We start from the raw sequence: 27,087 nt of genomic DNA, 5'->3' as shown, positions 1-27,087 counted from the left end.
ATGAAGATAGTAGGACAAGGTAAAGAGCAGAGACACTAGATTAAGATTGCGACATGCAAGAAGTATACAGTAGGGCAAAATAAAGCCAATCGGCAAGAATGGAGACAGTAGGACAAGATGGAGACAATAGGGCAAGTTGGAAACAGTAGGAAAAGATGGAGACAGTAGGGCACGATATAGGCAGTAGGGCAAGATATAGGCAGTAGGACAAGATGAAGACAATAGGGCAAGTTGGAAACAGTAGGAAAAGATGGAGACAGTAGGGCAAGATATAGGCAGTAGGACAAGATGAAGACAATAGGGCAGGATTTAGGCAGTAGAACAAGATGAAGACAGTAGGACAAGATGGAGAAAGTAGGACAAATGGCGATAGTAGGACAGAATGTAGACAGAAGGTCATGATGGAGACAGTAGGGGAGGATTTAGGCAGTAGGACAAGATGGAGACAGTAGGAAAATGGCAATAGTAGGACATAATGGAGACAGAAGGGCATGATGGAGAGGGTAGGGGAAGATTTAGGTAGTAGGACAAGATGACGACAGTAGGACAAGATATAGGCAGTAGGGCAAGATATAGGCAGTAGGACAATATGGAGACAGTAGGGCAAGATGGAGACAGTAGGACAAGATGGAGACAGTAGGGCAAGATGTAGGCAGTAGGACAAGGTGAAGACAGTAGGACAAGATGGAGACAGTAGGACAAGATGGAGACAGTAAGACAAGATAGAGCCAGTAGGACAAGATAGAGACAGTAGGGCAAGATGGAGACAGTAGGACAAGATGGAGACAGAAGGACAAGGTGAAGACAGTAGGACAAGATGGAGACAGTAGGACAAGATGGAGACAGTAAGACAAGATAGAGCCAGTAGGACAAGATAGAGACAGTAGGGCAAGATGGAGACAGTAGGACAAGATGGAGACAGAAGGACAAGGTGAAGATTGAAGATAATAGATTAAGATAAAGACATGCAATGTTGCTTTACTGCAAAAGGCTGTTGGGAGTTTTGAGTTATTTTCAGTGTCATCAATTTTAGAAAATACAAAAATAAAACGACACACACACACTCATAAAGGCAGAAGATGGCTGTGCCTGATAGAACCTGCCTCCCTGGCTCTCAGCATGGCGACATGGGATTATGTGGTTACTATAGTGAGGAAAATTATTTGCATCCCACACAATTAATACCATGGATATCTGTACAAATCTGAAAAAATTCCAATTTTCGCTCAGATTTCCCCCAGCTCCGTCCTGGCAATCAATGAATCAATGTGAGGGGGTGTCTCAGTGGCATTTGTCTCATGAACATTGTGGGTAATTTACATGCAGGCGAGAGATGCTGGAGAATGCTGGGAAATTGCTGATCCACTGAGTAAGGTCAAATGTTAAATCTAAAAGAAACTTTAGAAATGAAAAATGAATCATATAAATCATATAAATCATATAGTCTGCAACTAATTCTTGTTCTGACTTGAGCACCTAAAACTTGACTCTATTCGACAGCTGTGCTTGGGATCAATACAGACGGAGGCGGAACTTGATTATGTGTGATATATATATATATATTTTGAGATACAATATATATCTGCCAAACTGTTTGGCTTTAGGGAGAGACAAGTAAATGCATGATAGGGGGGAATTGTGTAGGAGAATATCTGTATATGTGTGGGGGTTACATTCATGGAAACTGACATTAGCACCCATGCCCAGTATTGGTTACTGGCTACAGGATATTTTTGTGTGTTTTGAGTCAGTTGAACATGTGTACAGCAATTACTCTAATTGCCTTTTCTAACAAAATATCTACTATGATCCAACTAGATATGAGATCTACTTAAAAGTAGATAGTTCATCCTTACGGCAATCTGAGTGTCCTTGTTGCTGTCGGCCCCAATATTCCAGCCAGTTTCAATGGCATTCTACCCCAATGGTTCCTTTAGGGATGCTTATCAAGGAGGAAGAGATAACCTGACCTTGGCCTTCAAAAAACTTCCTATAGATCTAGATGAAAGCAAAGTAGATGCAAAGGTCTGGTGAGAGAGCAAAACAATCATATGGGCTTCAGCTCCAACTAGGATGGCTTCAACTCCAACTACGATGGCTTCAGCTCAACTAGATGGGATACTGGTCCTGCAGTTTCTAGAATGTGGAGCGGTTGCCATCACAGCACAAATGGGTATCAGTAGTTGTAGCAGGAACAGGCAGTGGTGAGGTTACGACTAGATGGGTTCACCTGCAAGGGATATAGATATACAAGTCTAGGGGCTTGATCAAAGACTTCATTATCTGTTCAAAAGAGGAGGTGGGCCAAGATACTTACTCGGCTGAGATTGTGTGATCCTGATATATTAGAACTATAGTTGTAGACTCCAGGATTAGTATCTGAACCACTGAGCTCCTGTGCATGAAGATAGAGGGTCATGGCTTTCCTCCGCCTTCACCAACTTTCTTTTCTTTATGGGCTTTCTGCTATTGTTGAGGTGAGTAGCTGACCCATGAGGGTGGTCAGGGAAAAAGTCAGTGGGAAGTGTCCTGTCCTGTGACAAATGCTTTATTTGACAGTGAGTTTATGAGTGTCTGTAGGTCGTGCCAAACAGCCATTTGTAGAGCCACCCACAGGCTAAAACACTCCAAGAGCTCTTTAAAGCCTCTTTAGAAACCCAGCGGTTGGCCCTAAGTACATAAGAACTGACCCTTTTATTCTCTAGAGGCCGATCTCAGCTCAAACCTCCATGTGAGAAGCCAACACCTCTGCCATTGTATGAGGGTTCCTGGGGCCACTGAGCTGTTCTGTATTATATCTATGCCAGTCGGTAGGCACCTGCAACCTGCCACGGCACAAAGAAAGAGATGCTTTTATTTTTAGCCTGAGATCAGAACAAAGGAAGGGGAAGAAGAATTAAATGACAGTCTCCTAGCAACTCCTTTGTGCCATCGGAAAGGGACAACGATGGAGAGCTTTGCTTGCTCAGGTGGAAGAGCCGTAGAACCTTGGGCTCTACACACTGTTAGGGCCAGTCCTTTGCCACATAACAAGCTGGTACCTGGGCACAGCACAGTATTGAATCAGCTGCTTTCTTACAGTAGATTTCTTCTTTCTTGAGATCTGACTATGGCACAATCTATGGCATGGCACATCTTTCCATGGCTTTGGCACACTCTATGGCAGTTCCCAACCTTATTTACCCATAAGCCACATTAAAAAATTGCATTGCATTGCTATCCAACATTGCAAAATAAGTTGGAGAGTAACACAAGCATGCAAAAAAACTCCTGATCGTTCCAGTTATGGGCTGTGATTGGCTGATTGGCTACTTGATAGCTCCTATTATGGAGTGGCAGCCTACAGGAGGATCAGCAGTACGCCTGTTTTTATGCAACCAAAAGTTGCCTCCAAACCCAAAATTCAAAAATAACCACCTTCTTTGGTGCCACTGGGAGCAACATCCAAGGATTTGGTGAGGAACACGTAGCTCACAAGCCACTGGTTGGGTATAATTGCTCTATGTCATGGCTTGGCATGGATAAGACACAATCCTGGCATTTTGTTCATTTGGAAAATACCATTTATTCTGCTCACGGGAAGTGAGCACAGGACACCCATGGGATTTTAGTTAAATTCAGAAAATCTAATAAAGGTCTAGTAACCCACAGAAACCAATTAGCAGGCAGCTTTCATAGTTCAATTGTTAGCCAACATCTGATTGGTTGTTATGGCATATGACACCTAGTCTCCCATAGCACCCCAGGTAGTTTTCTGTAACACCTGGTAAAAAGAAAGTTAATATGAGGGGACATGCAATTTGCCCTAAAATAACCCCAAGGAGGGTATGTGTTATACAGTATGTGAAACAGCAGCTTACTGGGAGTTGTTGTTTATAAAGGGTCTGAGATTGATTTTAAATGATAAATGTAGTTTTATCCCCAAGTCTTTTCTAGAACCGTGCCTCCGACTTTACATACAGAATCAGATGCTCAGATCTCAGGTAATGCCCACACTGCCAGCTAAAAACATCTCATGGGTTAACTCACGATGGCTTATAAATGGCAAGAAATGTCAGGCTTCCCGGGTAACTGTGCTAATTACTCCTGGGACCGTCTATAATAGTAGCCCCGACACCAAACACTCCTGCCCCTGCCAATTGCTCTCTCACTCATTCTTCCTGAAGCCCCTTATTAACTCTCTCCCTGCTGAATCTCTTTAATGTCATTTACAACTTCCCAACCCCAATGGATCCCAATTAAATTCACCAGATACAGACAATGCTCACTCTGGCCAAATTCATAGTTACATAGTTAAATCTGGTTGAAAAAAGTCCATCAAGTCCAACCCCTCCAAATGAAAACCCAGCCCCATACACACACCCCTCCCTACTCTCACATAAATTCTATATACCCATACCTATACTAACTATAGAGTTTAGTATCACAATAGCCTTTGATATTATGTCTGTCCAAAAAATCATCCAAGTCCCTCTTATAGTCATTAACTGAATCAGCATCACAACATCACCCGGCAGTGCATTCCACAACCTCACTGTCCTGACTGTGATGAACCCCCTACTCTTTTCCTTTAAATGAAAGTTATTTTCTTCTAGTCTAAAGGGGTGGCCTCTGGTACGGTGATCCACATTTAAAAATCTCAGCTGTCAATCAAATATTGCCTCCCCTCCTCTATGCCTTGAGCAGACAATTACTATCACTTTCCATTCAGCACTTACTAGATGTCACTGCTCTCCCCACGTTCCCCCATTCTCTTCACCATTTAGTTGTGTAGCCATTACATGGGGGATGGACATCGGGTCCCTCATTCTGGTGCACAAACAAGATTCTGAGATGATACAAGGCTTGTAAATGGCTCCTGCCTGCTTGTTATAATTATGAATTCCCAGACTGAAGGAAACAAGATTCAAATAATTTATATAGTGTAATTAAAGTTTATTTTGCTTGACTAAAGTGATAAAATAGGATCTGGAATCATTTTTTTGGGTGACAGGTCCCATTTAAGCACTGGAGTCCAAAACTGCCCCCATACTCCAGATGAGGCCTCACCAGGGACCTATAAAGAGGCAGAATTATGTTTTCATCCCTTGAGTTAATGCCCTTTTTTATGCAAGAACTTTATTTGCTTTAGTAGCCACAGAATGACACTGCCCAGAATTAGACAACTTGTTATCCACATACAATTGATCTGAGCCCACAAAGCAGCATCGGCTTTAAACTGATGTACTGTATATATGTTGCATTACAGTGAGCAGAGCTTCCCCTTTAGCTGTTCTTCGTGGAATCTGGGCAATCACTGAAACTGGCCATAGACATGGATGGGCCCCTCTATTGTCTCATTCACATGTGGCCAACACGGTGCACTGGCAGATGCAATATTCAGACTGGACCCTTGATCTGACTCAATGGGGCTCATTTATCAACACTGGGCAAATTTGCCCATGGGCAGTTACATATAGCAAACAATCAGTGATAAGCTTTTTAAAGCCAGCTCCAAGTAGAACGAGGAATGCATCAATTTGATTGGTTGCTGCGGGTTACTGCCCATGGGCAAATTTGGCCAGTGTTGATAAATGAGCCCCAATGTGTGAGCCCACAATCCGCAGGCTCTGCTGCAAAATAATTATTTGATCAAAACATGTTTTTTGATCAACATGGATCCTTTTTTAAGTGTGATCCGAAACATGTTGTGATCAAATAAATTATTTCGCATCAGAGCCTGCGGATTGTGGGCTCCATTCTATCCCTCGTTTTTAAAGTATTGCATTAGTCTGGCTGGTGGGACCTAACTAGAAAAGAGAGCAGTAACACAGGTGGATGTCGTTAGAACAAAGCCCTTTTCACAATGTATGAGCCCAGACAGCTGGGCCAGCAATAGAAAATTGGTGCAATTTCATACTGTCAATTACATAAGAGCTGAATAACCTTTGTTGCATTATGTAACTCCCTGCACCTCTGGGTAGTCAGTGCTGTTCAGTAAAATTTTCTAATTTCCCAGACAGGGGTTCTCCTGGATTCAACATCAACCCAAGGCCTTTACAATCTGCCCTTCTGTGGGTCTCCCCCATGCCTCCTCTTCCTTCCAATAACCAGAATAATAATCCCCCTATGCCCCCTGCTGTACCCGGCCATTCCCCCCTTCCCGCAGATCTCTATATTATTCCTGCAGCCGAGGAACCAATCCCCTCCACCTTTCATTTATCTGGATCAAGTGCTACTCAAGTGCTCTGTCTCTGGGCACCAACCCAAATCACATTATTATCCTATTAATCTTTACAAACAGATGCCAGGGCATGACTGCCCATGATAAGCTGCCAAACACAATAGAGAAAGTCAGTGGGTCAATTATGGGGCACAAGAGCTTGCACTTAGCAGTGATTTCCTAAGGACTTATGACTGCTCTTTGTAATGAATGAAAAAAAGCACAATATAGGGGGCGGAATGGGGGAAACCAATTGCCTCCCCAACTGAATTGAGCGGTACCTGACATAGGCAGGTTTGTTTGTGCCTATTTGCAAAGAAATAGTCAATTATGTGGGGCATCATAAATGAGATGTGTAATTGCCTCTGAACTGTCCTTGGTGCTGAACTGATTCCTCTGTGTTTTACAGCAGTTCATACTCAATACACAGGGACGTGGCCAGACCCAGGAGGAGACGTGTTATTAGGAGAAGGGGGGGGTGTTATCGGGGGGGGTAATGCTGTTCCACATTATGTTATTTTTGTCCTGCACTTTTGCTGATTCGGCATTCTATTTAGAGCACTCGGTGTCATAAGATACACAGCACATAATATGGCTTAGACAAGGTGCTGTATATGGGGAGCCGCTTCTTCACTTCATTTAACAGTTTATTGGCACAACATAGACATCGGTTATAGAAATGCCCAGCTGTCCGGTATTTTGAAAGGAAGGTTATTGGGGTTCACTTGACAGGAAATTAGGGTGCCACATATCCTGCAAAAAATACCAGCTTTCTTTAATATTGTCTATCTTCCTTAAAGGGATGTTTCACCTTTAAGTTAACTTTTAGTTATATTATAGAATGGCCAAGTTTAAGGGGCCCATTTACTTAGCTCGAGGGAAGGAATAGAGGAATAAAAATTTCAAATTTCTAATGTTTTTTTGGGCTACTTCGACCTTCGACTACGACTTTGACTACGAATCGAACGATTCGAACTAAAAATCGTTCAACTATTCGACCATTCGATAGTCGAAGTACTGTCTCTTTAAGAAAAAAACTTCGATCCCCTAGTTCGCCACCTAAAAGCTACCGAAGTCAATGTTAGCCTATGGGGAAGGTCCCCATAGGCTTAGCAATCGACCAAAAATCGTTAGATTGATGGATTAAAATCCTTCGAATCGAACGATTCGAAGGATTTAATCGTTCGATCGAACAATTTTTTGTTCGATCGAACAAATAGCGCTAAATCCTTCGACTTCGATATTCGAAGTCGAAGGATTTAACTTCGACAGTCGATATTCAACCTTAAGTAAATTTGACCCAAAGTCTTCATTATATATTTTTTATAGTTTATTTTTAATTACTTTCTGCCTTCTTCTAACCCTTTCCAGCTTTCAAATGGATCTAAAAACAAATGCTCTGTAAATCTACAGATTTATTGTTAGTGCTACTTTTTATTACTCCTCTTTCTATTCAGGCCTCTCCTATTCATATTCCAGTCTCTTATTCAAATCAATGCATGGTTGCTAGGGGAATTATCTCTTATTCAAATCAATGCATGGTTGCTAGGGGAATTATCTCTTATTCAATTTAATGCATGGTTGCTAGGGGAATTTGGACCCTAGCAACCAGACGGCTGAAATTGCAAACTGGAAAGCTGCTAAATAACTCAAAAACTACAAGTAATAAAAAATGAAAACCAATTGCAAATTGTCTGAGACTATATCTCTCTACATCATACTAACAGTTAATTTAAAGGTGAACACCCTCTTTAATAAAAACAAAAGCATAAAGGATTGTACTGGGCAGACAGCAACCCTACAGGCTAGAGATGCAGTTACAATTTCAAATGAAAGAGAATACATGGACAGCAGGAATAATGTGACTCCTTTCTTATAATAAACATATTTTCCAGTCTGAGGCAGAGAAGGGGTGTAGGTAGCACTGCTGGCAGAGAAACACTAGAATGGAATAGTTTTTATCTCAGTAATGAGTGATTACATGTAATGAGGAGAAGATTTATATGAAAAAACAGAGAGCTGAAGCCTCCCCAAACAATAAAGGTTTATTCGCGGAGCCTTTATTAGTTTTAATTCTTTCCCCCTGCTGTGCTGGGTGCTACATTAATAAATACAAAATTACTCACAGTGAGCCTATTCCAATTAGTGCTTCTATAGAATAAAGAGCATGAGTTACTGTCTCTCTGCCCTTCATGATCACAAAGAAAGGGTACATCTAATTAATGGTGCCAACCATGAGCCCCCCATCATTTGGCATGGCTTGTACTGGTATGTAGAAGGCGTATAAAACATACATTGGTTGTATTCCCATGTAATAAGCACAATTCAGGCGGAGGATTTTACAATATTATAAAAATTCCGGCTAAGTTATGTCAGACATTAGTAAATACACCATAACTCAACCCAAGGACAGAAGGAGGAAGGTTATAGACCGGCCCCTCTGGGCAGACCCTATACCTTTGCATGAAATCAGACAATGGGTGTAGTAAATAAACTTCCCCTACTAAATCCCAATAGCTGATATCTCCATGGCTTGATGGGAAGGAGGTGCTAATTGTGCTAAAGAGGTTTACAGTAAATAATTCATCTGACTCATTAATATTTCAGCTATGGAATCACATCACTTGCCATTAGTTAACAAGACTGCTGAGCTAGACCTTCTCCCCCCCCCCAAACCCAGAGAATGGTAAAATCCTTGGAAAATCTCCAAATCAGACTGGGAGGGGCAAGGGGCCAGGAAAGGTCTCTCCTAAATTGTAATGAGGTGTAATATCCACATGGCCTGGAATTCCCTATGTCATTAGTTTCATTCTACACTAAAGTCATTAGCCATTGAGCTGTCCATTAAGAGCCAATACGGCAATATGGCCTTGTTATGAGCTAAGGGGGCCCAGTCTGAAGGCCAGTTAGGGGGAGATTTGGGGTGAATGCTTATTTGTACCCTGGGTACCCCTGGAACTATAGTAGGGTGACTGTTACCCCAATGTTTCTATATATCTGTAACCTTGTTATGAGCTAAGGGGGCCCAGTCTGAAGGCCAGTTAGGGGGAGATTTGGGGTGAATGCTTATTTGTACCCTGGGTACCCCTGGAACAATAGTAGGGTGACTGTTACCCCAATGTTTCTATATATCTGTAACCTTGTTATGAGCTAAGGGGGCCCAGTCTGAAGGCCAGTTAGGGGGAGATTTGGGGTCAGTGCTTATTTGTGCCCTGGGTACCCCTGGAACTATAGCAGGGTGACTGTTACTCCAATGTTTCTATATATCTGTAACCTTGTTATGAGCTAAGGGGACCAGTCTGAAGGTCAGTTAGGGAGAAATTTGGGGTGAGTGTTTATTTGTTCCCTGGGTACCCCTGGAACTATAGCAGGGTGACTGTTACCCCAATGTTTCTATATATCTGTAACCTTGTTACGAGCTAAGGGGGGCCAGCCTGAAGTTCAGTTGGGGGAGATTTGGGGTGAGTGTTTATTTGTGTCCTGGGTACCCCTGGAACTATAGCAGGGTGACTGTTACACCAATGTTTCTATATATCTGTAACCTTGTTATGAGCTAAGGGGGCCCAGCCTGAAGGTCAGTTAGGGGGAGATTTGGGGTGAGTGTTTCTTTGTACCCTGGGTACCCCTATAACTATAGCAGGGTGACACCCCAATGTTTCTATATATCTGTAACCTTGTTATGAGCTAAGGGGGCCCAGCCTGAAGGCCAGTTAGGGAGAGATTTGGGGTGAGTGCCTATTTATACCCTGGGAACCCCTGGAACTATAGCAGGGTGACTGTTACCCCAATGTTTCTATATATCTGTAACCTTGTTATGAGCTAAGGGGGCCCAGCCTGAAGGCCAGTTAGGGAGAGATTTGGGGTGAGTGCCTATTTGTACCCTGGGAACCCCTGGAACTATAGCATGGTGTCTGTTAAATCTTCCCCTTGCTCCTCAGTAGGGAGAGGGGATTGGGGCAGGTGCATAATAATTGGACTCAGCGCAGCCTCTAGCATTTTCCTCTCATTAGTCTGAATTAGATTCAAGCACGCAGGTGATAATAGGGTATTGATAAAATTGGCTCCCCAATGCACCTTGGCATTGCTAGAAGTCACTCAGTGAAATAAGGGTGTTTCAGGCTCCCTAAATCACAGCCTAGAAGACTGTTAGAGGAATAGGTGGGGAACAGGTAGGTTGTTAAGACAGTGGTATGACCAGGCAAATACCCCCCCCATAACAAATTTGTTTAAAGGGTAAGTTAAACCTTTTACATTTAGTAAGAGAGAAGTTGTGCAGTTTTGGATGTTTAATGTCACAGTTGGTCTTTTTTTAGCATTGAAACAATCCTTTTCATCCCCACAAGTATAAGTATAATATGTATTACTGGAAAGCCTGGTGTGAATGTGATTCTAATCAGGACTTATTCACAGAAGAGCAGAATGGGGCCCTGGCCATGGGTACAGGGGTGAGAGGATTTGGCATAATCAGTCATAATATAACTAATTACACCTTGAGTTTGTGTGAACTGTATTTATCATTTCAGCGGTAGCCATGGAAACCCTAAAACAGCGTCTTGTCTTCTGATTTTGGTCAGTCACCCCCAGCTGCAAACACGTCTAACAATGAGAAAGCATTCAATGGGCAATCTGGGGAAGAAAAAAGTATTTTTACATTATTAAAGGGAAAGTGTCCAGGCTCTAAGGTGCGTGTGGTTGTAAATGGGGCGCATTGTGTTCCCCCATACATTTAATTAATTTCAGCATGAAAATACCCTTAGGGCCCCTGAAATTAGATTTGTTTTGGAGGGTTAAATAGATTATAAAGCATTTGATGACCATAAAGTAGAATATCTAGAGCCCGGCCTCCTGTGGATGTTTATTACCTGTTGGATGTTTATTGCAGGGAAATGTCAAACCGACTTCAATTAATTGCACTACCAGAGCTGCATCTGTCTGTCTTTCAGAATTAATCTCCTTATCACTCATTTACCCAATGTCTCATCTCCCCAAACCCCTCCCTACAAAATCTCTCCATGCACCAAATACATTCACAAGACTGTTAAAAGGGGAACTTACCCTTCAAATTAACTGCTAGTATGATGGGGTACAACCGGCTGCAGACTGCCTGTCCCTGACGCTCACAGAGAAATTCTTGGGCAGTTTGTAGCTGGTAATTAATTTTTATGGATTGTGGGTTTTTTATTACTTAAATTCTTTGCTCTGCAGCTCTCTTTTAACTGCTCTTGGCTTTCCCGAAATGATTTATTTCTAACTTGAACAATTGGAATTTGGCCATATTTTATTTAAAAAAATGTTTTTAGAACGGGTTCTATGTAAATGGTGGTTGTGAGTACAGCAACACCTGTGGTTGGTGACAGTAGGCCAAGATGAAGACAGTAGGACAAGATGGAGACAGTAGGACAAGATGCAGACAGTAGGACAAGATGGAGACAGTAGGACAAGATGGAGACAGTAGGACAAGATGCAGACAGTAGGACAAGATGGAGACAGTAGGACAAGATGCAGACAGTAGGACAAGATGGAGACAGTAGGACAAGATGGAGACAGTAGGCCAAGTTGAAGACAGTAGGCCAAGATGCAGACAGTAGGACAAGATGCAGACAGTAGGACAAGATGGAGACAATAGGCCAAGATGGAGACAATAGGCCAAGATGAAGACAGTAGGGCAAGATGGAGACAATAGGCCAAGATAGTAACATACATAGTAACATAGTAAGTAAGGTTGAAAAAAGACAAGATGGAGACAGTAGGACACTAGGAGAAAGTAGGACAAGATGGAGACAGTAGGAAAAGATGGAAACAATAAGCAAAAATGGAGACAGTAGGACAAGATACAGACAGTAGGGCAAGATGGAGACAATAGGCCAAGGTAGAAACAATAGACCAAGATGAAGACAGTAGGGCAAGATGGAGACAATAGGCCAAGATAGTAACATAGTAACATACATAGTAACCTAGTAAGTAAGGTTGAAAAAAGACACACGCCCATCAACCTTTTAGGTTTTTTTGGTTTTTTTAATCTGCCTAACTGCTAGTTGATCCAGAGGATGACAGTAGGACAAGATGGAGACCGTAGGACAAGATGGAGACAGTAGGACAAGATGGAGACAGTAGGGCAAGATGGAGACAATAGGCCAAGATGGAGACAGTAGGACAAGATGGAGACAGTAGGGCAAGATGAAGACAGTAGGCCAAGATGGAGACAGTAGGACAAGATGGAGACAGTAGGACAAGATGGAGACAGTAGAACAAGATAGAGACAGTAGGGCAAAATGCTAACAATACGCCAAGATGGAGACAGTAGGACACTAGGAGACAGAAGGACAATATGGAGACAGTAGGACAAGATGGAAACAATAGGCAAAGATGGAGACCGTAGGACAAGATGGAGACAGTAGAGCAAGATGGAAACAGTATGGCAAGATGGAGACAATTGGCAAAAGATGGAGACAATAGGACAAGATGGAAACAGTAGGACAAGATGGAGACAGTAGGACAAGATGGAGACAGTAGGTCAAGATGGAGACAGTAGGTCAAGATGGAGACAGTAGGTCAAGATGGAGACAGTAGGTCAAGATGGAGACAATATGCCAAGATGGAGACAGTATGCCAAGATGGAGACAGTAGGGCAAGATTAAGACAGTAGGGCAAGATTAAGACAGTAGGGCAAGATGGAGACAGTAGGACAAGATGGAGACAGTAGGACAAGATGGAGACAGTAGAACAAGATGGAGACAGTAGAACAAGATGGAGACAGTAGGGCAAAATGCAAATAATACACCAAGATGGAGACAGTAGGACACTAGGAGACAGTAGGACAAGATGGAGACAGTAGGACAAGATGAAAACAATAGGCAAATATGGAGACAGTAGGACAAGATGGACACAGTAGGACAAGATGGAGACAGTAGGACAAGATGAAAACAATAGGCAAATATGGAGACAGTAGGACAAGATGGACACAGTAGGACAAGATGGAGACAGTAAGACCAGATGGAGACAGTAGAGCAAGATGGAGACAGTATGGCAAGATGGAGACAATAGGCATAAGATGGAGACAATAGGACAAGATGGAAACAGTAGGACAATATGGAGAAAGTAGGACAAAATGGAGAAAGTAGGACAAGATGGAGACAGTAGGCCAAGATGGAGACAGTAGGTCAAGATGGAGACAGTAAGGCAAGATGGAGACAGTAAGGCAAGATGGAGACAATAGGCATAAGATGGAGACAATAGGACAAGATGGAAACAGTAGGACAATATGGAGAAAGTAGGACAAAATGGAGACAGTAGGACAAGATGGAGACAGTAGAACAAGATGGAGACAGTAGAACAAGATAGAGACAGTAGGGCAAAATGCAAATAATACACCAAGATGGAGACAGTAGGACACTAGGAGACAGTAGGACAAGATGGAGACAGTAGGACAAGATGAAAACAATAGGCAAATATGGAGACAGTAGGACAAGATGGACACAGTAGGACAAGATGGAGACAGTAGGACAAGATGAAAACAATAGGCAAATATGGAGACAGTAGGACAAGATGGACACAGTAGGACAAGATGGAGACAGTAAGACCAGATGGAGACAGTAGAGCAAGATGGAGACAGTATGGCAAGATGGAGACAATAGGACAAGATGGAAACAGTAGGACAAGATGGAAACAGTAGGACAATATGGAGAAAGTAGAACAAAATGGAGAAAGTAGGACAAGATGGAGACAGTAGGCCAAGATGGAGACAGTAGGTCAAGATGGAGACAGTAAGGCAAGATGGAGACAGTAAGGCAAGATGGAGACAGTAGAACAAGATAGAGACAGTAGGGCAAAATGCAAATAATACATCAAGATGGAGACAGTAGGACACTAGGAGACAGTAGGTCAAGATGGAGACAGTAGGTCAAGATGGAGACAGTAAGGCAAGATTGAGACAGTAAGGCAAGAGAAATAGAAACATAGGTTTAAAAAGATAAAAGTTGAAGCTGACTAACCAAAAAAATCTGCAGCCTCTTTACTTTGCCTCCCAGATAGCAATCCAACCACTATCTGGACCAACTGGTACTAAGAGTCCATTTCAGTAAGCCTCTATTTACTCACTTGCTAAAAAGCCCTTCCTACAACTTGGGAGTAACGTCAGGAACCCATTGCTAACATGCGTGTTTTCACTTTTCATCTTTACAGAATCATTCTCTTGGGTTAGACTTCAGGGACACGTGCCGTTTTACATTCTAATTGCCAAGTTATTATGTGGAGGCAGTGGAATAAGATGGAGACAGTAGGAAAAGATGGAGACAGAAGGCCAAGATGGAGACAGTAGGACAAGAGGGAAACAATAGACCAAGATGGAGACAGTAGGACAAGATGGAAACAGTAGGGCAAGATGGAGACAATAGGGCAAGATGGAGACAGTAGGGAAAGATGGAGAAAGTAGGCCAAGATGGAGACAGTAGGGCAAGATAGAGACAGTAGGACAAGATGCAGACAGTAGGCCAAGATGGAGACAGTAGGCCAAGATGTAGACGGTAGGCTAAGATGGAGACAGTATGGCAATATAGAGAAACAGAAAAATAGGTTGGAAAAAAAAAAAAAGTTGAAGCTGACAAACCAAAACAAATCTGCAGCCTCTTCACCTTGCCTACCAGATAGCAATCCAACCACTCACTGGACCAACTTGTACTAAGAGCTAATTTCAGGAAGCTTGTATTTACTCACTTGCTAAAAAGCCATCCAACCCATCCGACAACTTGGGAGTAATGCGAGGAACCCATTGCTAATATGAATCTTTCACTTTTCATCTTTACAGAATCTGTTGGGTTAGACTTCATGGACACATCGTTTTACATTTCAATTTCCAAGTTATTATGTGATTCTATAAAAATCCTGTCCAAAAAAATGAATTGTGTGCCCCAATATAAAGATCACACCAAGCTGCACTGATCACTTGTAATGGTTAGAGATAAAAGAGATGATGGAAGCCAGATTATGGAAGTTATTGAGCAGTAGTTACATGGGATCAATAGGAAACGATAGAAGAATGGAATGTGCAGAGACAAACTGAATGGAGAGAAAGGGGAGCAGAGAGCAGGGCCAAGGATGGGGCGACTGTAGTAACTAGAAAAGTTACTGAGATGATTTCCAACTGCCCTTTTCATTTCCCCCCACGGTCTCATCAGCACTGAGAATGAATAGACTGAACTGGAACAATCACATAACACAATCTCCGTGTCAGGCTGCACCAATACAAAGTGTGAAATTGTCTTTGCAGAGAAACCAACTGCTGTCACACTAATGATAGGAGTAAATGTGAAATGGCTTCCTAATAAGATAATGGGTGCTAATGGGGTAACATCATCCTCTTTCAGCTGCCGAACCTCTTAGCACAGACACGCAATGGGATTGATGGGAGTGTGTCACAGATTGTCCCCCACCTGGTTATTATCCTAATGCTTTGTGTGAAATGGTGCCTATAGTAAAAGTGGAATAATAGTCTCTGGGAAGGGAGTGTGACTGTGGGATAGCAGGTATAGTAGGGAGAGATGGTGCCTATAGTAAAAGTGGAATAATAGTCTCTGGGAAGGGAGTGTGACTGTGGGATAGCAAGTATAGTAGGGAGAGATGATGTCTATAGTAACAGTGGGATAATAGTCTCTGGGAAGGGAGTGTGACTGTGGGATAGCAGGTATAGTAGGGAGAGATGGTGCCTATAGTAACAGTGGATAATAGTCTCTGGGAAGGGAGTGTGACTGTGGGATAGCAGGTATAGTAGGGAGAGATGGTGCCTATAGTAACAGTGGATAATAGTCTCTGGGAAGGGAGTGTGACTATGGGATAGCAGGTATAGTAGGGAGAGATGGTGCCTATAGTAACAGTGGATAATAGTCTCTGGGAAGGGAGTGTGACTGTGGGATAGCAGGTATAGTAGGGAGAGATGGTGCCTATAGTAACAGTGGATAATAGTCTCTGGGAAGGGAGTGTGACTGTGGGATATCAGGTATAGTAGTGAGAGATGGTGTCTATAGTAACAGTGGATAATAGTCTCTGGGAAGGGAGTGTGACTGTGGGATAGCAGGTATAGTAGGGAGAGATGGTGCCTATAGTAACAGTGGATAAGAGTCTCTGGGAAGGGAGTGTGACTGTGGGATAGCAGGTATAGTAGGGAGAGATGGTGTCTATAGTAACAGTGGATAATAGTCTCTGGGAAAGGAGTGTGACTGTGGGATAGCAGGTATAGTAGGGAGAGATGGTGCCTATAGTAACAGTGGATAATAGTCTCTGGGAAGGGAGTGTGACTATGGGATAGCAGGTATAGTAGGGAGAGATGGTGCCTATAGTAACAGTGGGATAATAGTCTCTGGGAAGGGAGTGTGACTGTGGGATAGCAGGTATAGTAGGGAGAGATGGTGCCTATAGTAACAGTGGGATAATAGTCTCTGGGAAGGGAGTGTGACTGTGGGATAGCAGGTATAGTAGAGAGAGATGGTGCCTATAGTAACAGTGGATAATAGTCTCTGGGAAGAGAGTGTGACTGTGAGATAGCAGGTATAGTAGGGAGAGATGGTGCCTATAGTAACAGTGGATAATAGTCTCTGGGAAGGGAGTGTGACTGTGGGATAGCAGGTATAGTAGGGAGAGATGGTGCCTATAGTAACAGTGGATAATAGTCTCTGGGAAGGGAGTGTGACTGTGGGATAGCAGGTATAGTAGGGAGAGATGGAGTCTATAGTAACAGTGGATAATAGTCTCTGGGAAGGGAGTGTGACTGTGGGATAGCAGGTATAGTAGGGAGAGATGGAGTCTATAGTAACAGTGGATAATAGTCTCTGGGAAGGGAGTGTGACTGTGGGATAACAGGTATAGTAGAGAGATGGTGCCTATAGTAACAGTGGATAATAGTCTCTGGGAAGAGAGTGTGACTGTGAGATAGCAGGTATAGTAGGGAGAGATGGTGCCTATAGTAACAGTGGATAATAGTCTCTGGGAAGGTATCGGGTTGGGGTATAGCAGGTGTAGTAGCCTAATTTGTAATAATGGGAATATAGTTAATTATTTGTTACTCCTACTTTAGCCCTGAGCAGTTTTCAATGTAAGATCACAATTTGAATGTTACTGTAACAAAATATTTTAGTTTCAGTCTCAGTGGACATGCCCAGCCATTGGCCTTCCATTATTATTCAACTACTAATCCCCTGATCCCCTTTGGCAGCCATATTAGTAGAGTTAGTTAATACATTCATTTGAGTAACAAATGTAGCAATTCTATTGGTTCTATTGGCAAACATAAGTCACATGATACGAATAAAACAGGCCCATTAGGACAGTAATGATGATTTCCATAGAGAGAAATAAAGTGACACTGAGGGGGGAGTCCTACGTGGGGTGCTGGATGCCCAAGAGGAGGCATGAGACACACATAGATGGTAGCGCATGTGAGAGGCCAATATTCCCGATCTGCCCCTTTTCTCTAGCAAATGTCTCGTAAGGAAGAACCAAACTCCAATCTTAAAGCCAAGAAAGATGTCTCCTTATATAAACAAGGCACAAGCTATTAAAGGGGAACTGTTACTATTATAAAAAGAAATCCCCCCAACAAATGTTTTTTATTGGTTTTTCTGAGAGTTGTATGTAATGATTTGTTTCTCCACCAAACGATGTATTTGTCATTTGTTCAACCAACTGCTGCAACCAACCCAGTCCTGCTGACTCTAATTGTACTTGGTTGGGTTACAATGTTGGGTGGAGCATCTGATTAACTATTATTATCTCAAAACCTCAAAAAATAATAATACTTATTAATGATAAAGAATTACTGAGCATCCACTACTTATTCAGAAATAGTGATGGGCGAATTTGTAGCGCTTCGCTTTGGCAAAAAACGAGTGAAATTCGCGAAATGTCGAAAAATTTGTGAAACGTCGCCGGCGTCTCGTTTTTGACGCCAGAGTCCGATTTTTTCACTTGGCGCAAATTCGCTGGCGTAAAAAAACTGACGCTGGCGAATTTTTGCTGCGGCTTCGCAAACTTATTCGCCGGCGGCGAATCGCTGGAATTCGCTGCGAATTCGCTGCGAATTTGCTGCGAATTCGCACCTGCCGAATAAATTCACCCATCACTATTCATAAAGTCCTGGCTATTATTAACATAGACTCTAAGCCACTCAAAGAATCCTAAACCTTCATATGCTTCCAGCTTCCAGCCTGGCTCTGATCCATTCCTAGACTTCCAATCAATTTAGAGACTTTTACATATTAACAATCTAGTCATTCATATATCTAAGGCCATTCCTACACCCCTAGCAATTCATGTACGTTGAGCCATTCTTACATCCCTTGCAGTTCACACAGGTTGAGCCATTCCTACACCCCTAGCAGTTCATGTACATTGAGCCATTCACACACCGCTCTCCATTCACAGTTTTGCAATAATATTTGTAGACCAGTATTTCTTGACTTTTTTTCTCTACAAACCCAAACTGGCTTTGGAAATCAGCCTAGAAGCAGTTACACTACAGGTTCCCAATATCTGTAGTAGAAGAGAATGTTACTTTATTCAGGGGTTAATCATAAGCAAACATTTAAAATGATACATTTCTAGTTCCCCCATGTAAGTCAATAAATAACTTTTAACTTGGTGTCCATTTGTGTCTCATGTTTATATCGTCCTACATAGAAACCCCCCAATCTGAAAACATTATGTAAATCCCAGATGTTCAACCTACAGCCACCCCCATACATATAGTAAGCTCAACTGTTTATAGCAGAGGCAAGAGAACTGACCAATGAGAATGCTGCTCTCCATATCCCAGGCATCTTATTGTTATGTTACTGTACATTATTATTATTATTATTGTGTCATTCTGATATGACTATATGATATGGAATCAAACATCAGGAGGGAAGGCATACTCTGTGTAGTTGTTGTGTTATAGAGACAGACAGATGATGATAGATAGATAGATGATAGATAGATAGATAGATAGATAGATAGATAGATAGATAGATAGATAGATAGATAGATAGATAGATAGATAGATAGATAGATAGATAGATAGATAGATGATATATAGATAGACAGACAGACAGATGATAGACAGACAGACAGACAGACAGATAGATAGATGATAGAGACAGATAGACAGATCGACAGATAGACAGATAGACAGATAGATAGATAGATGATAGATAGATAGATAGACAGACAGACAGACAGACAGACAGACAGACAGACAGACAGACAGATAGATAGATAGATAGTAGATAATAGATAGATGATATATAGATAGATAGATAAATAGACATACAGACAGATAGATAGACAGACAGACAGACAGACAGACAGACAGACAGATAGATAGATAGATAGATAGATGATATATAAATAGAGATAGATAGATAGATGATATATAGATAGATGATATATAGCCAGACAGACAAACAGATATGTATAAACTACCTGCACACCTAATCCCCAGTGCTCCGGAGGGAACCAGTGCATGTGGGCGCACACTCGCAAGAGGGGGGGGCAGGTGACATTCTGGCCTAGTGGTGGCCCAAACAGAAATCCGGCCCTGCTGTGTCCAGTAACAACTGTTTGGAGTTTTGTTAGTGACAGTGTTTATTTCCCCTTTATTCCCTCTTTGCTGATTTCTATATCATCCCAAAGTCACTGTAAAACATGGGATGGGAACTTCAGAGCCGAGATCCTTTATTATCCATGAAACTTTTCTCAGATCAGCGCAGGTCCTGGCACTTTGTCTCCCTATTGATCAGGACTGAATTATTCATGGGATGTCTCGGGCTGATGAGGGGAAGGGAAGCAGTTGATGACTCTCTCTCTCTCTCTCTTGCTCTCGGCTTGTGTAATTCCTGGCCTGGCCAATGTCAAATATTGGAAGAATCTCATTGAATCCGATACAACATCACAATTTGCGGATACTGATCTTCTATCACTGACCTCCCACTCTCTGGGCTGCACTTCATTTTGCCCTACTGTTGCCATCTTCCTTACTTTGTGGTGGCCAAGATTGAACCCATCCCCCAATTAAAGGGGCCACAAATAAGGCCATTGCTTACTATTTTTCTATCATTTATTGTTTATAAAAATATATTTTTCTCTCTACACTCTCAAAACAATTGGTCCATCAGTCGCTCCATTTCCCAGCAGCCCCTACTGAGCATGCTCCCTAAGCGTTACTAACGTCTGTCCCATAGCAACTGTTACAGTTGGCTCCAGGCCCGGACTGACAATCTGTGGGTTCTGGCAAATGCCAGAGGGGCTGCTATAAGATGCCATAGAAAGTTACTATTTGTGGGCTGGTGGGAGCTGATTGGGCCTCTGTGTACCTGAAATGCCAGGGCCTATTTTAATTCTCAGTCTGGACCTGGTTGGCACATTCTTGAAACAAAGTCGTTATTTGAAGTTTACTATAAAAAAAACTGCTTTGTGCAAGTTAACTTCCCCTTTATGTCAGCTCTGTAACATTTCCTATTATTGTATCTTATTTTCCTATTATTGTAGCTCATTATACAGCAGTAACAATGATTGGGAAGTAAATAGTAACACATAATAATAATATATGGGTAAAATGTCTATTCATCAGATGACAAGTCGTTTTTGGGGAGCAAATGTGCAGCTTTTGTCCAGACCCCACTGCAGGTACATTATTGTCTCTGGACACTTTTCTATTGGGTTAAAACAATATTGAAGAACAGAAAATGACTATTTACTTGTGATCTTGTCCTTCAGCACCTACTTGTATACACGTTGCCACCCAATTCCTGGCAGCTGTGGGGGCAACTAATTTGCAGCCAATCAATGAATTACCCTCATGAGGTGGTACCAACCTATCCGTGGATCACTAAGGCGGCGCCACATAACTAGACACAATATCTACACAACTTATAGCAACTAGATATAAGCATGTGCCGACAGAACAGCAGCCATTTATACAGTGTTCCACTTACAGAGATTGTAAGCTCTCAAGCCCAGATCTTTACTATGAAAGGAAAGGTACATGAAAAGAACAGCACCCGACTGTGACCCTCAACCCATATACCAAGGGGGATTGTGGGACCAAGAAATATCCATGGCTCAGTCTGAATTCAGGCAGAAGTGATTATATTCCACTCCCTGCACCCCCGTTACCCACTCGTCCTCCCTCCAAAAAGTTCACTCTGATACTCACAACAAAGATTAACTAGATATTAACTTTAATCTCCTGATGGGGAGTTTAACTGCTAACGAATGTTTAAAATAACAAAGACATTCTTGCGCTTGGTCTACTTTTTCCCCCCATCTTATAGTAACTTCTTCTATTCTTTTCTGGATAGGAATAGGAATAGGGGGGAACCTGAGAACCATATAACACCAACCAATGTTCTGGTTGCTATGTTACGTGACCCTAGCAACCAACTAGAATACAGCATTTACACTAAGTCACTAATAATGAACAAAGGCAGCGATGCACAGATCATGTTCTAAAAGTTAAAGGCAAAATTTCCCTTGAATAATTATAAATTGTCATGCACTGAATGACCCAATAATAGGCCTCCAGGTCACTGAAGTACAACAGCAGCAGGAGGGCCACACGGTAGCCAGTGACTTTGATTCATAACCAGCATAAGGCCAATCCTTGTGCCCCGGTCACTTTCCTTATGCTTACACTCCCCTCTACTCCCAGGTCCCACTCCATAGAGATCAGCACTTACATATCAGATGTTGTCGGCTGGTACTGTTGGCTCCGGCACAGGATTGAGTGTCCGCAAGTCTGACCCATCTCTCTTCATCCTCCCTCCAACCCACGGCCACAGATGGGGAGTCTGGGGCTTCTCCTCCCTGATGTCCCAAGTAAAGAGCAGAACAGAGAAGTCTCTGGGGCTCACACTGAGCGACCCTGTCTCCAGCTGGGGCTGATAATGGAGCTGCTATTTCTCCCCTGTGCTGTGAGAGGGTGTTTGAAGGCTGGAGCAGTAACAGATACTAATGCAGTAAGAGACACTAATGCAGCGTGTGAAGCATACAGGGGCGGGAGGGAGCCAGGAGCAGCATGTGTGTGTGTGTGTGTGAGTGTATGACACAATGTGTGTGTGTGAGTGTATGACACAATGTTTGTGTGAGTGTATGACACAATGTGTGTGTGTGAGTGTATGACACAATGTTTGTGTGAGTGTATGACACAATGTGTGTGTGTGTGTGTATGTATGACACAATGTGTGTGTGTGTGTGTGTGAGACACAATGTTTGTGTGTGTGACACAATGTGTGTGTGTGTGTGAGTGTATGACACAATGTGTGTGTGTGTGTGTGGGTGTGTGTGTGAGACACAATGTTTGTGTGTGTGTATGTATGACACAATGTGTGTGTGTGTGTGTGTGAGACACAATGTTTGTGTGTATGACACAATGTGTGTGTGTGACACAGTGTGTGTGTGTGTGACACAATGCGCGTGTGTGTGTGAGACAATGTTGGGTTAACCTGGTAATCAATGCTTGGTCTGCAATCATCTCAGCCATTATAGGGAGACACTGATGGGGGAAAGTAATTTTTCCTATATCATTTAAACATTGGGAGGATTAAGGTCCCACTGGCCCAGCTGCTTTTTTATTGTTTTTCCAAAGTCCCCGGATGGGCTGCAGCCCAGGGATTATTTATAGGCGGAAGAGTTTCTTGAAGATGCAGAAATATATACAGAAATATTCAGATCCCATTGCTGCCCTGGTTCTCATACGATGGGACACAGAGAAAGGGCCGGATATCTGTAGGGTCCCCCCCCTTGTAAGTGCATTATGGGTGGTCAGTGCAGAAAAACAATATGGCAGCTCCCACCCATATCAATTTTTACCTCGGACGCAAAGTTTGTGAATCAGATTTGCAAATGAAAATAAAGATTGTCAGCTTTTACCAGTGATCTGGAAGTAGTGCGTTTCTTCAAGGTGCTTCTGGAGTGCGCTGCCGAAACTGTTGTGTCAAATTTTTAAATAGCCTCACAGTATGAGGGGCTTATATAATATATAGATATATATATAAATCCAGGGTCGGACTGGGTCAGCGGGGCACCAGGAAAAAACCCCAGTCGGACCCACTGGCCCAGACCTCCCTCCTCTTGCTGCCCCTCCCTCTCCGGCCCAAGTCCCCCCAGTCCGACCCTGTATAAGTCTGAGTGATCTGGAACATTACATTTTGCCAATATTTTAGCATTTCTATTAATCACTGCACAGAAGGAGCATGAAATGTATGGAAACCCCACATTACAAGAAGTGCCCTGGTAAAGTCTCATAAACGCCACATGTTCTGTTGGGCTGGTGGGTGAGAGATGGGGGTCTAATTTTTTCCAACTTTATTTTCACTGCACCACGAGGTTCCACAAAGCAATAGATGAAGGAGTCCAGGAGAAATGTTGGGGGGACCCAGAAGCAATGCTGAGCCTATGGCTGAGGGTTCCCAAAGTAATCCCACGTCCCACACCCTAATGTGCCTCTTCTGTCTGCCCCTAGTTCTGGCCCTGCCCAAAAGCAATGGGTGGAAGCAGCGACATAACTACATATTACTGGGCCCACAGCAAATTATTTTTCAGGCCCCCGAAATGTTTACAGTTTGTCTTGTTTTACCAACATTTATTGAAACTGAGCGTTCAATGCCCTTTTGTCCTGAATGTTCCCAGTTAAATATTGACCTGTTTCATTACTTATGGCATACCTCCCAACATTTTGGAAGTAAAAAGAGGGACAAAAAATTTTTTTCCGCATGTAGCACAGCAATTTTTTGACCACACCCCTTTCTGTGGCCACCCCCCCTAATTACCATGTTTGTTTTACAAAATTTGGCAGGTTATGAAAGTTTGAAAATATTTCTCTTTATCTAAACTGTATTTTTTGTGTCTCAAAATTGTTACAAAGTATCTTAGTTGCACCTGTTAGCTGTTCTGGGCTCTCTGCTAAAAGCCAATTAAGTGAGAAACTTTGTTTCTTTTTCTGGCTGTTCAGTGCAGAGAAAAGAGGGACTTTCCAGTACAAATAAGGGACTGCGGGTTGAGCTGTCAAAAGAGGGACTGTCCCTCAGTGAGGCAACTTCGGGCGACTATAGAAAACGCATCTCCGCATGTGAATTAGCGCAGGCGACTTTTCATTGCAGCCTATGGGGGAAAACGCTGAGGCAGTTCGGGAGATAGTCGCTCAAAAGACGAGGCGATTAGTCGACAGGCAACAAAATCTCCCGGAATCTCCTCGTGTGGCCTTACTCTTAGACAGTTTAGATGGTGTTGCCACCAATGAATTATAGCCTGATACTCTTCTATTCTTCTAATTTTATATCAGTCCATTGCTGGACTTTTGCTATAATCTTGTTTGTTTATGTAAAACACAATAAAAATGTGTTAAACTGAAACTGAGCATAAATTAGGGCTTCATGGGACCCCTGTACCTCCTGGGCCCCCCTGCAGCCGCAGGGTCTGCTTCCTCTACACTTACACCCCTGGGTGCTAAAAGCAATGGGTGGAGGGGAACCCACACAGAATAGGGGGAACCAGAAGCAATGGGTGGAGGGGGGCCCAGAAGCAATAGGGGGTGCCAGAAGCAATGGGTGGAGGGGGACCCAGACAGAATAAGGGGAGCCAGAAGCAATGGGTGGAGGGGGGCCCAGAAGCAATAGGGGGAGCCAGAAGCAATAGGGAGAGCCAGATGCAATGGGTGAAGGGGCCCAGAAGCAATAGGGGGAGCCAGAAGCAATGGGTGGAGGGGCCCAGAAGCAATAGGGGGAGCCAGAAGCAATGGGTGGAGGGGGAAGTTTGTTCTTCTAGATACCCCCTAAAAGACCAGTATTCACGTCAGGGAGAGTGATATTTGGTGGACTAATTGGATTTGTGTCTGTTGATCCAGCACCTAAACCCAAACTGTTTCTTGGAAACAAAAGCTCTACTTTATATGAGAGAGGTTTGAATTCCATAGTTCTGTACAGCCGTATACAGAGAGTTCCAATATAAGTCCTGGATAAGGGGGATATGATCACTATATATAAATATATAAGGGGGATATGATCACTATATATAAATATATAAGGGGGATGTGATCACTATATATAAATATATAAGGGATATGATCACTATATATAAATATTTAAGGGGGATATGATCACTATATATAAATATATACGGGGGATATGATCACTATATATAAATATATACGGGGGATATGATCACCATATATAAATATATAAGGGGGATATAATCACTATATATAAATATATAAGGGGGATATGATCACTATATATAAATATATAAGGGGATATGATCACTATATATATATATATATATATATATATATATATATATGTATATATATATATATATATACACACACACATATATATAGGGATATGATCACTATATATAAATATATAAGGGAGATATTATAGCCTGATACTCTTCTATTCTATTCTTCTAATTTTATATCAGTCCATTGCTGGACTTTTGCTATAATCTTGTTTGTTATCACTATATATAAATATATAAAGGGATATACAAAACTCATGATTTATTCACCAGTTGTGTATTGTGCACGTGACACTACTAGACTAATTTAGCCTCTTGCAGCACCTCGAGGGCACAGGTATATACAAGAGATAATAATGTCACGGCACCTTTACATGTTGGACAGTAACATTCTGCTTTATGGCAGCACCATCAATATGACAGGCAGTGGCAGTAGCGTTGTCTATTTGCTGTACAATGTGTCTCCCCTGTAGGATGACAAACTCCATGTGATAATTCCCAGGCCACAATTAAGTTACTGGGACCAAGTGACCCCCCAGTCTCAGTCTGATGAACACGCGAGTGACATTTAGTTAAAACGTGGCCTTGGAAATGGTGGAAGGAAAGTTGCTTTGGGGTCAGAAATGTCACTACAATGAAAAACAGTGGAGGAATCAATAGATGATAAATGGCACATAAATAAAAATGATTAGTGACCCCGGGAAGTTAAGGGGAAGTATTCCCTAAAGAAATAAATGAAAAGATGATTTTACATTTTTTCTTCCTTTTCATCAAATCCTGATGTGAGAGATATTAAAGTGACAAGAAGGGAGCTCTGGGGAGGGATAAAGGGGTCACTGAGCATTAGATGTGACCATAGCGATGTTCTCGGAGGCACAGAAGGGACAAAATTACCTGTCAGGCTGTCTAACACTATGGGGGGGGTCAGGCCTTGAGAAGTTCCATGTACAATTCTATATCCATCACGGAACTGCTCTGAGCATCAGAATCCGAGGGTGTTATCAACCCAGTGACTGGTCCAAAATGTTTGGTCCCTTAAAGGGCCAGTACTGCTACCAGAGGGCATGGCCTAATGTCAAAGGAGTGTGGTTTAACATGAAGTGTGTGTCCCTGTATCAGGAAATACCCAGACTCATCAATCTTTAAAGAGGTTGTTCACCTTTAAATGAACGTTTACATTTTTTTATTATTTTGTTTTTTGTTATTTATAGGGATGCACCGAATCCTCTATTTGGGATAAGATCCCTGAATCCTTCATGAAAGATTCAGCCCAATACCAAACCGAATGCAAATCCTAATTTGCATATGCAAATAGGGACAACAAGGGAAAAAGTGGAATTTTTTTTTACTTTTCTTGTTTTGTGCGAAAAAGTTACGTGATTTACCTTCCCGACACTAATTTGCATATACAAATTAGGATTCAGATATGGTTCGGCCTGGCACAAGTATTCCGCTGATTCCTGCTGAAAAAAGCCAAATCCTGGCCAATTCCTGAACCAAATTCTGGATTTAGTGCATCCCTAGTTATTTTGGCAGCTCTCCAGTTTGCAATTTCAGCCATATGGTTGCTAGGCTCCAAATTCCCCTAGCAACCATGCATTGATATAAATAAAAAATTGGAATAT

The 27,087-nt window shown here is 42.4% G+C and overlaps 1 protein-coding gene across 1 annotated transcript in view; it reads right to left on the bottom strand.

Moving 5' to 3' along the window:
• Nucleotides 1–22,256, bottom strand: part of LOC108705781 (cGMP-dependent 3',5'-cyclic phosphodiesterase-like) — a 296,620-nt gene extending 274,364 nt beyond the window's left edge. Inside the window, exon 1 of the mRNA XM_041582772.1 lies at nucleotides 21,907–22,256. Within this exon, the coding sequence (XP_041438706.1) occupies nucleotides 21,907–21,974 (68 nt within the window). The 5' untranslated portion in view covers nucleotides 21,975–22,256. The remainder of the gene's footprint in view (nucleotides 1–21,906) is intronic.
• Between the last annotated feature and the right edge of the window lie 4,831 nt (nucleotides 22,257–27,087).

This window comes from Xenopus laevis, chromosome 2L (assembly GCF_017654675.1).
Source record: "Xenopus laevis strain J_2021 chromosome 2L, Xenopus_laevis_v10.1, whole genome shotgun sequence".
NCBI classification, from domain to species: Eukaryota; Metazoa; Chordata; class Amphibia; order Anura; family Pipidae; genus Xenopus; species Xenopus laevis.
Note: the sequence above shows the minus strand (reverse complement) of the source record. Positions and strands in the feature narration are given on the sequence as shown.